The sequence below is a fragment of the Cololabis saira genome, chromosome 17, assembly GCF_033807715.1.
Source record: "Cololabis saira isolate AMF1-May2022 chromosome 17, fColSai1.1, whole genome shotgun sequence".
In the NCBI taxonomy this organism is placed as follows: domain Eukaryota; kingdom Metazoa; phylum Chordata; class Actinopteri; order Beloniformes; family Belonidae; genus Cololabis; species Cololabis saira.
The window spans coordinates 5,299,814-5,314,762 of NC_084603.1; the positions used below are offsets into that span (position 1 = coordinate 5,299,814).

The 14,949-nt window shown below is 45.9% G+C and overlaps 1 protein-coding gene across 4 annotated transcripts in view; it reads right to left on the reverse strand.

The window, feature by feature from the left end:
• The window catches only part of khdrbs2 (KH domain containing, RNA binding, signal transduction associated 2), a 96,708-nt gene that overhangs the window by 57,813 nt on the left and 23,946 nt on the right, over nt 1-14,949 (reverse strand). For all 4 annotated transcript variants that reach the window (XR_009784336.1, XR_009784338.1, XR_009784337.1 and 1 more), the window contains exon 3: nt 747-863. Coding sequence is in view for 1 of the 4 variants with exons in the window: in XM_061744586.1 (XP_061600570.1) it covers nt 747-863 (117 nt within the window). In the remaining 3 variants the exon portion in view is untranslated. The remainder of the gene's footprint in view (nt 1-746; nt 864-14,949) is intronic.

The window sequence follows — 14,949 nt, forward strand, 5'->3', positions numbered from 1 at the left end:
TCTTTGTTGCCTGCTACTAACAAGAACAGAGAGAGTGAACCGGAAGAATAAAGCTGCAGTTTAACAATGAACAAGGCCGAGGGTAGCTGCAAATTCAGCTTGTCATATTGTCTGCACGCCTTTTTGGAGTGTAAAAATATCAATTACAGCCACTTTAAAGTTGATCTAAAAGCCTCTGTATTATTTTACTATGCACATCTTCTTGCCTTATTGAAACATAGCTCCAGTTTCACCAAAGAGGTGCTAGGATGGCATGTCTTTTGTCATGTCAAGGTGTCTGAATGGGAGGCTACAGTAATAATAGCACTGTAACTCTATAGCAGCACTCCAGGACCTGTTATAAGCATGAATACCAGCAGGATGTCTGTGCACATGCTTGGATAAGTTTGGCTCCAGGGGACCACAAGTCATCAGGATAAATGACTCTGGCAAAGAGATCCATTACTTTGAATTTATAATTGACTATTACGGAATATGCTATTAAACAACACACACTCACACATACACACAAAAGACATTTTTGCCTACATGTGTTTGTCAAGCGGAGGCTATTAATTCCACTCTGAATGTTATCTCCACTACTTCTCAAATGGTGTTTAAAATATTTCACTGTGCTTCAGTAAAATTATGCCATTTATCTTCTTCTGAATACTTCTCGTTGAGCTGCAGTCAGCCGGCAGCCGCAACAACAACAACAACAACAATAACGGAAAACACATTTCAACACAAATCAATATATGTCTTACCTTCCCTTTATCCCTCATGGACCCTTTGCCAAGGATGGACATCTTCACCCCTGTCTCCTCTTGTAATCTTTTCATAGAATTTCCCCGTGGGCCCAGCAGCTTCCCGACAAAGTTAAACTGTGACACAGAAGAAAATAAGGCATCAGACAGGGCTTTCAACACATGCATGTAGAGCACTGGAAAAGCTGATATATATTTGAAGACAAATACTACTTTAGCAGCCTCTTTATGTGCTGGTTATAAAAGATATGGGATCTTTTTTTGGGGGAAAAAGGTCAACGATTAAAGATACTTGCTCTTCATTAGTCATCTATCATCAATATAATCTCTCATTCCATTCGCCATTCATCATGTGGAGAAAAAAAGCTGTAATGTAGCCTGTGATAAATCAATATCATTGTGCTCTGTGTGTAGTACATTAAAGGTGAACGTGATTCTCATTTGCGGTCCAGCGTGACATATGTGCCTATCCCTCGCTTGAACTACACCCTCGCTAGTCATGTATCTTATTGGCATTTGGGGTCATCCATGTTGGGTTGAAGGGAATGAAAAAAAGATCATGGACCCAAACCAATAACGTAGCAGAAACATTGCAGTGACTGTTCCAGAGGTCAGTGCTGAGATAAAGTCAGAAATAATGAGTTTCTTCCCAGTGGGAAATTAAGCAATACTATCCAGATGACAAACCATCAGATTCCTGCCTCGGGGCTCTGACTGTCAGTTCCCTCTCACTTTGCACCAGCTCATTTATGTTGAGGAAAGTATAGCTGTGGGTTTGTAGCGTAACCCTGCTGAGATTAGCGGTGATTAAAGCAGGAGGTTTACTTCAGAACCCAACTGTGGTCAAACATAGTTTCTGAGAAAACTGGACAGGCTACAAATTTAATACCAATTTAAAAAAAACAAAAAAGCAAAAAACAGCATATATTATAACACTAATGAATGCTTATGACTTTCAAATGTTTGCTGTTGGATGAGATGAATAAAGTCAACCTCCAAAGCTGAACAGGTGGTCAGCCGCCCACCACAACACACTCAGGCCAACCCTTAAATGATATTAACCTTTCTGGAATGCGCCCTCCCCCACTGTGGCTGAGCAGATAATAACTTGCTGCCAGCTGTGTCTGGCTGCTGCAACTCAACTTCAATAACTGCACACTCATCTTATTTCATGAACGTCATTAACATCACAAGTGAACGCTACAACCAGGACACGATGCACCAGGGGACGTAGAGATGAAACTTGGGGGGGAAAAAAGAAAGTATCCCTTCCGCCCTTGCCTGTCCTCTCGTCTGAGTGATTAAGGCACCTTTGTAGATGCCTTTCTTCACAGGAGTTGCTGTGACAGGACTATCCTATAGCTGGCAGGGAGCTGGAGAGCAGATGGTTGCTGCAGCTACATCGGGAACACGCTCGCTGGGTGATAGAGGAAGAGTGGCCTGTTTTCATTAAGTTAATGAATGTCTGGAGCCTCTCTGCTATTCCATGGTGAGCAATTTGAGCTTCAGAAAGGGGTACTGTTCAGAGTTAAATGAGGTTTGAAATGATGCTATGTACCCCCTACAGTCTCAAGACTGATAGCAGTGCAGATATTAGAAGGACGGATGTTGTGAATGCAGCAATTATGCACAAAGACTCTTTAAACAATGAACGAATATTCCATTATACAACAGCAGCACTGTTCTATACAGCTATTTTCTACATGCAAGCTCAAGTAGAAAACTTTTTGCACACCCCGATTTGCAGAAAGGTGCATCGGAGGAGGAAAGTCACAGCCAAATTTAAAAAGAAAACTCCCGCACACCTTCTTCTCACCGTACACTTGTTTATTAGGCCAATGTTTCGGTCATAGACCTTTTTCAAGGCATCAAGGATGCTACATGGCTACATGCAAGCCAAAACATTTAACTAAGACATTTTTTTGCAGTTTTGAGAACTCTATTATATTTGCACATGCAAGCTTTAAAACTAATTTTAGAAGAAGTTTTGCGTCGACAGGGGTTAAAGCAGCAGCTGAAGCTCGTATCACATTGCACAAATGTGAATCTTTAAACCTGACAACGCAGCCGAGCAAAGCATTTTTCATGTGGAGCTTAGTGGCTGAAGTGGATTTGTCGGTTTCACTTTTAAACAAGATTACGTTGACACTATTGAAAACATGATCTGGCATTTAGAGCTGCAAAGAGACAAAATATGGACGAACTGAGGAACACAATCAGAAGCCTCACACAGTGCAATGCAGCATAATGAAACAGGAAGCAAATGCATAAAACAAAATGCAGAAGAGGCAAACAAATGTCTGAATGAATTCCTTGGAACATTTCATGTGTGGTCGTCTGTTGGCAGCACTTTTTACAGCATGCTGTAAAGTTTCATGCATGTTTTTAAAGGGAGCCTTAACTGATTCTACTTATTGAACTGTACACTTATTTGCGATTACTGATGCGTGTCTACACAAAGTTGAAAAGCCTTCTGTGGCTGCAGAGGGAAACATCAAATCTGACAGGGGGCCTCAAGCGATGTCACTGTCATTTTTTAACCGTCCATCAACGTATCAAACAGAGCTGCAGGAGCATAGATGTAAGTTTGTGGAGGACTGTAAGGTGCTGGATGTGGATTTTAATGTTCATTGAGCTCTTGTAAAAGAAGCTAAAGTAAGCCTCCACTACTAGGAAATACATGCATCCATCTTCTATCAGACACTTTGTTTTGTTTTTACCTCTTTTATAGCCTCTGTGCAGCAATGTCATTTAAAGAACACAAGTTTAGTTTCCCCTAAACTCTAATTAGTAATCAAATATGCTCACGTCTTCCTGGGGTCAGACCACCAGCCTGGCCAGCCAGCCTAATTCTTTTCCTCTTTTATGCAAAGAATTAATCTGTTTCCTCTGAATTCGACTTTCATTTCCAGGTGACAGTAACAATGGACACAGAATAAACTGGAGGCTGTTGGATAGGCATACATCCAATCAGGGAAACAAACTGTGACAGGCAGAGTGACAACCAGGGTAGCAGCAACAAAAGACAACCAGATTGGTGTGCAGTTGGGTCGGAACGCTGGAGAAGGACTGCTGTGGGGCTTGCAGTATAAACTTGTTGATCCAAGTTGTTATTTGATATTCTGCAGGAATCTTGGTTATCATTTATTGCGGGTCTTGAACACTCCTGTATGAGTCCCGTATGTACAGTAAAACCCCAAACCTGCTGCAACTGGTTCTGAATCAGTGGACTTTTTTTTTTTGTTTAGGTAAAAGTGTGACTGGTTTATATTTATTGATGGGGAAACTGTGATGCAAAAGATGCAGTGTAACTAAATGTTGCTCCTCCAGACAGAGCTACTCTCACTCAGGCTTAATAGTGAACACATTTAGAAGCACACAACTAATCCTTTATAAACAGGACCTGTAATGCAGCGCTATCTCCATGAGCATGAAGTCATTAAAATTCAATTTTTTTTCAATAAGGCAAGGGATGTTTGGCCACATGTAGCATCCTATATACATTGTGTGAAACAATGTAACCCCTTTTTTATGAGAAAATTAAAAAATACGTATGGATTTCATCTTTATTTCATGCTGCATAATATCAAAAATGTTCTTTGTAAGAAAAATACAAAACCCATCAGAGCAGCATGAAGGCATATTTTCCAAACGCTCAAAATAAGAATACTGTTTCACATTTTCATGCCCCTTCTTTTTCATAATGCCCAATTTAAAGTAAAAAAAAATGCGACACACGTGAAAAAACAACATTAAAAGAGGAACTCAGTTTAAAGTCAAACATCAAAGGGAGCATATGCAAACCTGAACAAAAATAATTAAAGAACCAATCAAAACAGCCTCAAGGTGACTTAATATGAAAGACTAGACCTAATGCTGATGCATGTTTTTCGTGCATCATGCATGAAGACATGATGGCATTGCATAGTGAATAGCAAAACAACTTTTTTCCTTAGTAATGAAAAATGGGCTGGGGCCACTCAACATGTCTTAAGGCACCTACAATATATGGTAGAAGGTGAGCAATTAAACATGTGCTCCACAGATGTTACAGAACGAGTTGGGGACAGGAGTTCCTATTCACATGGCAAGCTTTTCAGGAAAGAATACAAATAATTATCGGTGGAAAGCTTCTATGTGTTGATGCTAATCAGTGACAGCAGGATGTCAAGTTTGATTGCACGGTTGTTATCAACATTGCAGATATTAATACACGATTTATGCGGAAATCCACGAAGAAATCCATGTTAATTTGTTCTCATGCACAGACAGAAGCGAGGAGTAGTAATAAAAATGCAAAATAACCTATTCAAATATAAAATGTGGACTGTAAACAAGATAAATATTGTAATTCCTGTAGATTCTGCAACCGAGAAAACTGAAAAAGCATTACCATTTTACATTTTTGACTAATCACAGATATATATATAATGTCTGTGTTTCTCAGTCAGGGAAAGCAGAATGTTGAAATGTTTTGATTTATTCCAAAACTCTAATCATTTTCCTTAACTGGAACTGACATGTTTAAGTTGTTAAACCTATGCAACCAACAAAAGACTGGAACAATGGTGAGACCGCATGCCAAAAACAATCTCAATCTTGCTGAATCTGAGTTTCCGAGGAACTGAATTCATCCTTGCCCTTCATAATCCTTTGTTTGGTGTTTTTTCGTGGTTCACAACAAACACACCTCATGAACCAGGATGCACAGGTTGCAAATTACATTCTGCCAGAAGTGATCTGGACAGACAGGACTGTAAAATTGTCGGCTTCTCGAAAGGCAACAATCAACCAATCAATGTTTAAGTAATCTTTATGCTCATCTCATGAATGTACCATTTACCCTTACTTTTGCTTTAGTTCTGTCTCTAAACATTTTCACCAATGGGAAGCTAAATTTATCTAAAAGCTGGCAAAGTTGATACCAATGAAATCATTCTGTACTTGCACTCTTCTTTGCGTGTGTGTGTTAACTATAACAGTGTTGTTGTTGCCACTACAAGAAAAACTAATGTATAGATTACAATAGGTAATGAATGAAACAATAGCTTTTATTAGCTATGTTGAACAGGAATGTGAATTTATATCTGTCCATATTATGAAATACACAGGCAGCTTTCAGATGGTTTTCTGTGACTTTTCCGAGGCACATACAATTTCAGACATCACACAATCTTGAAAACTTAAAAATCAAAAACATTAAAAGACAGAAATGGCTTCAGCACATGCCCAACCTATGTTTTGAAAAGGCGCGTTAGCGGTGCTTGACGGTGGCTGTGTCCGATGCTTTAGGTTGTGCCTCGCTGATGCCTCTGTCAAACTAATAAACATCACATTTCTTCTGGCTAAGTTCAAGAAGAAAAATGGGTCTTTGACAGGTTTGACAGATTTCACATTGCCCTTCTGTGATAATCACAACTTTGTGTGGAAAGTTCAAAGATTATACCATAACCCTAACACATAAGTTGTTAGAAAGTTAGATAGATCGATCTTTATTGTCATTATCACTATGTACAACGAAATTAAAAGTGCTCTCCAGTCAGCGCATCATATACAAATAAAATAACTGAAAAATAAATCAATAAAATGAAATACGGTAAAATGAAAAATTGAAAAGTATCAATGTTTGCAAACACACAAATGTACTGCATACTAGGTTTACTCTCTATCTCTGTTCCTGCACTTCAGAGGTTTGTGATATGGCCACAAAATCTGATCATATAAAATAGTCCAATTGCACTTGTACTAAAACCCCTGAAAGAAACAGCATTTTGTATAGAGCTGGAGCACTCCACTGCAATGGGGAAGGCATTTAACATGAACAGGCGTTTTTATCTTCGTTATGTCTCGTGAGCAGCATTGTGCTGGACAAAGTCGTCACACAAACACAGACTCGGTAGGATCCCAAACTGGAACTGAGATGGAATTGTACAAGTGGTTAATTTGAATTCACACCTCATACTCCCTTTACCGTATTCTGTACTTATCTAAGGAAAACACCTTTCCACATGACGGGGCTTTCTTTAGGACACTGACATCTCTGAGAAGCTGAACATGGGATTTCTGAATGGTGGAACTGTAGCAGCAGCTGCATTATTTAAAGGTCACAATAACCAAGCTGATAAGCTCAAAATTGTACCATCATAAATAGGGATGGGAATTGTTAAGAATTCACTGATTCCAGTTCCATTATCGATTCTTATCCAGTTATATGCATTCCAAATGTAGTACAAATGACTTTGACAAATGACATTAACACTTTAATTTCAAGTATGCACCAATATTTTGCACTCAACTTCAACTAAATCAAAGCTGGCTTAAGCTGAAGACCTTTTCAAATGAACATTGTGACATAAATACAATCGCAATGATCAACTTCTGGACATTAACAGTTTTTATGCAGAAAATGTTTCAATGTTGGAGGAATTGGCCCTCTTTGAAATGATCAAAGCTCTGCACCTGTTCCAACCATCGGCAGCCATCTCACTTCTGCATTGATGCTCATGCAGGACTACGGTTCGCTGCAATTCCTCGACTGACCGATAGAGCGCGACTGCAAAAGCGAATCAATCTCCATTGACTCCCATGTTAAAGCAGCACAACGGAACTTTCAGCTTTTGTTGAGTTTGGCGCCATCTTTTGGACAAAAGCGGTAGTGCTTTACCAGAAAGAACACTACGACTACGTTCACACTGCAGGCCTTAATGCTCAATTCCGATTTTTTCTTGTGTGGCTGTTCACATTATCTTTTAAAATGTGTCCTATATCAGACTCGAGTGTGAACGCATCGCGGCCCTGAACTGACCCGCATGTGCAGAGGAACAATAACAAAGACGTCACACGCAGCACGCCGTATGTTGGGCTAAAGGCTGATTTATGGTTTCGCGTTACACCAACGCAGGGCCTACGGCGTAGGGGACGCGGCGACGAGCACCGTGCCGTGTATCCTACGCCGTATCCTACGGCGTAGGCTCTGCGTCGATTTAACGCGGAACCATAATTCAGGCTTAAAGGTAGCTCCGCACCCCGGAGTTTCAGCTCCGCTCTCCGGGGAGCGGAGCTACGGAGCTACGGTCCAGCTCGTTGTAAAACGGGCAGGTTATGCGACCATGACCACTTCGCTGATTTGAATCCTTAGCTTCTTAATTTAGTAATATGCTTCAATTCAGCGGGTTGTCTCGTCTGATCTGAGGTCGTAGGCGAAAAAGAGGTGAGCGCGGGGGAGGGGAGGAGGAGAGGCGGAGGCGGCCCGGAGGCGACCCCCGCCGTCTCCCGTGTCTCTCCCCCGCGGCGCGGGGCTCTGCGTGTGACGTCAAAGTCGCATTAATTCCGACCTGGCTGTTCACACTGAGGTCGCATTGCAAAACATCAGACCTGTATCCGATTTAGAACCACATATGGAAGCGACCTGAATCGGATTTGAAAAGATCAGATTCCATGTGACTTGTGCTGTTCACACTGTCATAAACAAATCAGATCTGAGTCACATACATGAGCAAAAAATCGGATTTGGGTCACTTGGGAACTGCAGTATGAACGTAGCCTACGTTTCCCATGAGCACCAGCGCGTACTGCCGGAAAGATCCTGTCCCGTCGCGTGCATTTGTTTTGATAGTGAATGAAGACGGGATGGACTTTTCTGTTTCACCAAGTGAACAGACGGAACGCAAAAAAAAGATGTTAAAATGCTGGAAAGGAACTGGAATTTACCGGGATACCTTCAACAAGGAAGCCAGGGAGCAGTATATGGAGAAAATAATGATTATTAACGGTTTGGATCCATATGAAATCCCTACTAAAGAATGGAGCTCCTCATCGGAGCTCCACTCTTTAGAAAGGATTTACTGCCGCAGTTCTGCAGAACCCACGTCTCCGGCTACCTTGTTTAGGAGTGTTTGGCAGCTGCTTTGGTAAATGTTTGACTCACCATGTGTTTCAATAAATTTGTATAATAGTACAAAATACAGTACATGTTTTGTATCCCTGTTACTTCTCTTTTCTTTTTTTTTGACTGCTATATTATGCTGAAGAGGCTCCGAGGCGTGAGCAATATTTTTGTTTTCCTCGTGAGATTATTTTTTTCCTCTGCAGCTACAAATAAGAGTTAATATTTTTTCCTCAACAAACTAGTTTTATCTGAAGATTGGGGTTAATTGCACCGCAGAGAGCTGGCCAGCAACTGCGTTTAGCTGGCGAAGTGGGGAATAAAACCCGTGTTTTGATCCGACCTGGTCTGTGTGAGTGTTTGTGGTTTACTGTGTGGAAGGTGTTTGGTCGTTACAGCCACGATCCAAGCGAGCCAACGACTTTTTCACTCTTTTACTCTGTTATATCAGATACTTGGCCTCCGTGGTTCCTCCTCCAAGCAGGAAAGCGGTGAAAAGTTAAACCATTAGCGATCTTTTCCCCACGTCTGTTATGTGTAGAGCTGCTGTAGCCACAACACAGCAACGGGTTACCAGCTACTGCGGAGCTCTGCGCTCCACGCCCCGCCCATTTTCATCTCGACTGCGAATCGGGAAGGAGGGGGAAGTGACGTATGCCGTAAAGCAGTTTATCCAGTAAAAATGTGTAGTTTTTTAGTGTGGCAGGGTTCCTACCATGCTCCTCAAAGTTACATAGTGCCAGTGAAGGCGATACAGACCCCTCAGACCATGATAGGGGTGTCATTTAACCTGTTGGAAGTTGATGTACCATCACAATGACTCTGGAAATATGATATTAAGGTGGAAAAGATACATAGTGCCGCTTTAAAGGGGACATATTATGAAAAACATGTTTTTTCTTGCTTTAACATATATAAAGTGGTCTTCCCTCAGCCTGCCAACTCAGAGAAGGAGGAAAGCAACTTAATTCTACAGTGTCTGTACACCCACCCGGATGAGCCATCCAGTGTGATGTGGCTTCTACGAGCCATTCAGATTCTGCTCCCTTTCATTACGTAACCAAAATGCAATTTGCATCGTGGGCCTCCGATGCGTGAAACCACACCCACAACTAACTCTGGCCGGAACAACAACAACTAACTCTGCCGGCCGGAGCTTTCGCCATTTTTCCGTAGCGGCGTATCGTGTCATTCAGACAGCCAATCAGCACAGTGCCTCATTATCATAGCCTCCACGCCCACTTATAATCCCGCATAGAGAATGAGGTTAGAGAATGGGAAGATAAAGACATGGCTCAGAGGCTTTCTAATTTATTTAGCAAAAACAATCAAAAGCTTGTTTTTAAGACATTCAAGGCCTGTTTAAAATAGTATTAGATGCCATAATAGGTCCCCTTTAAGATGCCCCAGAGCTAGAGTCGGGTAAATGGGACGGTCATTTTTTATTTCATCGTCATGTCAATATATCAAACGGTGTATCCTGCTGTAAAAGTCTGAGGGCAGATCTATATTTTGGCTGAGGAAGTTGTGAGCAAAGCTAACTACGATTGATGGAGTGGTCACTTTCCCGAGGGCTTGTTGAGTGACATGGCTGCACTCTGTACGAAGGAAAACAGGCTTCAAAACTGGTCTTCGGAAACCAAAGAGCACGTGACCGAATGCTTCGTCCATTGTTATATGCAGTCTATGGTTGCACCTGACCCTAGTGTTGTCCTTTTTTCGTGAGACCAAACGTTGATGCGTTTCTGCCTCCACACTATGTTGAAAAAATTCTGAGCCCAAATACGAAGCGTGAACATGATATCACCACACGTCAGACATTGGCAGAACCTATAAACAGAATCGTTAGGCAGACGGGTTAACGAGAATCTAACTACTGGGAACCGGTGTTCTGCCTATCCTTGCTACCTCTTTCTAACCTCGTTCGGTATCTCAGCCTATAGGAGAGCGCTCTCATGTGGTCAAACTACGGAAGCTCCAACAACGGTCCGTCTGTCGGAGACAGACCAATGACAGCCGTGACAGTAAAGTCCGCCCCTATATATTCTCACTGCCGTCAGTGCACAGGATTCTCGCTTTCTTCCCCGCAAGTGTAACTACAAGCTCTCCTCAGTCAGCCCGACAACAACAAATGCCGTCGGCATTCGCTGAAGAACATTGCGTGCCATTGCGCAACTTCAGACTGGTAGGTCCCCCTGTCAGTCTGCTATTTTTAGCCCGGGTGAAGCTTTTTCCCCGGTGCCCGCAGCTTACACCTGCTAACTCGTGTTTAGGACCAGCTAGTAGCCCTTACCTTCTACTAGCCCGTCTGTCGAGGGGATAGCTAACGCGTTGAGGTAAGCTCACCCCGTCGGTCAGCAGCTTACACCTGCTAACTCGTGTTTAAGACCAGCTAGCAGCCCTCTTCCTCTACTAGCCCGTCTGTTGAGGGGATAAGCTAACGCGTCGAGGCGAGCTCACCCCGTCGGTCAGCAGCTTACACTTGCTAACCTGAATTTAAGACCGGCTAGTAGCCTTTACCCCCTACTAGCCCGTCCGTTGAGGGGATAAGCTAACGCGTCGAGGCGAGCTCATCCCGTTGGTCAGCAGCTTACACCTTCTAGCTCCCTCCCGACACGTTCACCGCCGGGAGCCCCGTCGAGGCGGCTTTTTTCCCCAGTCTCATGTCGACAGCCTCGGGAACGAGTGCCGGAAAAACTCCTGAGTCTTCATCCCGCCCTTGCCTGGCGGCATGTGGCTCTTACATCTCGGGCAGAGATGGTCACCCTCCCTGCATTGCGTGCATGGGAGTGGGCCACGCTAAAAACGCTCTCGCTAACCCCGAGTCGTGCGTGACCTGCTCCGGTGTGCCGGCTAAAACTCTGGAGAGGAGACTGCACGTTGCCGCCGCTCCTAACTCCGACCCCCCCCACCTTCACCGGGTGGCGCGGGGCCGGATGACAAGCCTCCAGCGCCGGAATGGGGTGACATTATGGACGTCAATTTATATGACGTCTGCAAGCGGACTGCGGCTAGACTTGGCCTCGAGTAGCCGGCTCCCCGGGCCGGCCAGGGACCCGAAAGGGATCTCTACGACGGGAAAGTCCTTCCCACCTTACAAGCTCCCGCCAAACAGCCCTTGCCTGCGATCCCAGCGTGCGTCAGGGAGATGAAGTGCTACTGGGAAAAGCCTCTGAGACACAGAGTGGCTGTCAAGGGTTTTTCAGGGCTAGATGTCCAGGGCATGGAGGAGATGGGGCTCTCCGGGCCGCCGCCGGTTGAGCCGTCTGTTGCCTCCCACCTCCACCATAGCCACCACGCGACCTTGTCGGCGTCCGGCCCCTCCCTTCCTTGGAAAATGGATAGGTTCACGGCCTCCATTTATCAGAAGGTTTATAAATCCTCAGCCCAGGCTGTGAGGGCGCTTAACGTCGTTACGCTCCTCTCTGCTTACCATGCAGAGCTGCTGGTGGACATGGGGCAACAGCTCGATTCGGGCTCCCCCAACCCGTCTGTGTGGGAGGAGATCTGTATCACCGCCGATCTCATCCTCTGCAGCTCCCGGGGTGCTGTGCTCCATGGGCCTCGCTGTGCCAGGCGAGTGGTCGTTATGGCTGAACTTGTCCAGCTTGGGTGATACAGAAAAGCAGGACATCTTAGACGCGGAATTCGACCCGTCTAAGGCCTGTTCGGTCCCGCCGTCGACACCATGAAGCAGGCGTGCGACCTCAGGAAGAAAGAGGGAGAGGCTTTCAGCCTTTGCCTCCCTCGTAGACCTGCTCCCCTCCCTTCTGACCCTTTGGACGGGAAGAAGAGGCGTGGCTCCTGATTCACCTCGCCATTCCGGGGGGACTTGGTATCAGCACCTAGAGGTCCCTGTTCCTTTCCCCCTCGGGACAGATGCACTGACCCTCCCTCCACCCGCAAAACGGAGGAGAGCGCCAGATGCTTTAATCTGTCCGCAAAAGTACTGCGTGGTGGCCTTTTCTGTTTCCCCGACCCGCAGCCACTTATCAGTTCGAGCACACGTACCCCGGGTGCTCCCTGTTTCACCCCCCCTCCAGCCCAGTTCTGGCCTGGAAGGAAGGGGGCTCCTCACTACTTGGATGTGGCCAACTAGCACCTGTTCACCACAGTGCACACCGTTCCCCACATGTTCACATAAAAACTCAGCTGTTGCAACCAGGCTCCTCGCCAAGGGCACGGCTGAAAATTCAAAATCGAACATAAGTCTGACTCGGGGCTCCCTCCCGTTGTCACAGTTCCCCTTGCCCCCAGTAGAGGGCGCCATCCCTGCGCTCGCCAGCCGAGCGCAGGGATGGCAAGAGGTCGCTGTTCAACAGCCCTGGGTGCTGAAAACAGTGATGAGGGGTTACAGGCTGCAGTTCGCCTCCCGACCACCAAAATTCAACGGCGTGTTGATTTCTGTTGCAAACGGGGACGCTGCTTGAGTGTTGGATCAGGAAATATCCTCTCTACTGAGCAAGGGGGCAATCAGGGTCATTCTGGAGGGAGAAACTCAACTGGGTTTCTACTCCAGGTATTTCACTGTCCCGAAGAGAGGCCCATCCTGGATCTGTGGGTTCTGAACTCTTATTTGAGAAAATACACGTTCAGAATGCTCACACTCACAGTGTTGTCTTGAGCCATACGTTCAGGCGATTGGTTTACTTCAATCGGCCTGAAGGACTCGTACTTCCACGTCCATATGCTCCCAGCCCACATAAATTATTTGGAGCTGCTGGCGGTGTTTCTGGTGCTGAAACATTTTCTGCCCTTCCTCCAGGGCTGCCATGTTCTGGTAAGGAGCGACAATTCCACGACGGTGGCTTATATAAACCAACAGGGAGGGACCCGCTCCCTGCGGTTGCACAAGCTGGCTCACGCCTTGTTAACTTGGAGCAGCGAGCATTTGCTGTCTCTGCGCGCGACGCACGTCCCGGGCAGGTTGAACACAGGGGCGGATCTCCTCTCGAGAGGAAATCCCGTGTACGGCGAGTGGGTCCTCAATCGCCAGGTGGTAAGACAAATTTGGGAGAGATACGGCCAGGCCACCGTAGAGCGTAGAAACGCTCAGTGTCCTCTGTTCTTCTCTCTGGTTTGCGACGATGCACCGCTGGGGGTGGACGCGCTGGCACATCCGTGGCCAAACGTACTGCTTTACGCATTTCCACCTCTCAGCCTGATATCTCCCACTCTGGCGAGAGCGAGGAAGCATCACCTCTCGGTGATTATGGTCGCTCCGCGCTGGCCAGGGAAGCACTGGCTGGCGGAGATAATCCAAATGCTCTCGGCCCAGCCGTGGCCACTTCCGTTACGCAGGGACCTGCTGTCCCAGGCGAACAGGAAGATATTTCATCCCCATCCGGAGCGCATGGCTCTGTGGGCCTGGCCCGTGAGAGGCTGAATTTAACTGCTGTTGGTTTACCACCCAGGGTGGTGGAAAACCAGGTTGCCAGGGCTCCGTCTACACGCTCATTATACAATGGTAAATGGGGTGTGTTTGAGGGCTGGTGTGAACTGAATAATGTTGTCCCGTATCAGTGCTCCATGGCGGAGACATTGTGATTCCTGCAGGAGCTGATGGATAAGGGGAGGGCCTTCTTCACCATCAAGGTGTATCTGGCCGCGATTTCTGCCTGCCACGTCGGCTTTGGGAGACATACTGTTGGTCAGCACCCGCTGGTGTGCCGCTTTATGAAGGATGCACGCCGGAGGCTCCTGGTCCCCAGGATCCTTGTCCCATCCTGGGATCTCTCTCTGGTGCTCGATGCCCTGTGCCAGTGCCCGGTCAAGCCTCTGGAATTAATTGACATGAACTTATTGTCACTTAAGACTGCTTTGCTCTTGGCTTTGTCTTCAGCCAAACGGGTGGTTGAGTTGCGGGCTCTCTGTTCACCCTTCCAGTCTGCAGTTTGCACCGGGTTTCAATAAGATATCCCTTATTCCTAACCCTTCATTCCTGCCAAAAGTGATACGTCTGTCTTATCACTGTGCCCCTATCGAACTGATAGCTTTTCATCCTCCACCTTTCTCCTCTGCCGAGGAAGAGAGGCCCTGTTCCCGGTGCGCGCTTTACGCACGTACGTGGAGAGGACGAGGGGTTTCAGGACGGCTGACCAGCTGTTTGTGTCCTGGGCGTTATCCCACAAGGGGAAACCCATGGCGTATGAGTGCAGGGGCTTACAGGCTCCGATGGGCGTAAGAGCCCACTCCACCCGGGGCATGGCCACTTCATGGGCTCTGTTTAAAGGGGTCTCTGTCATGGACATTTTTAAGGCTGCAAGCTGGGCTTCGCCTCATACATTTGTCAGGTTTTATAGATGGGATGTTACGGCG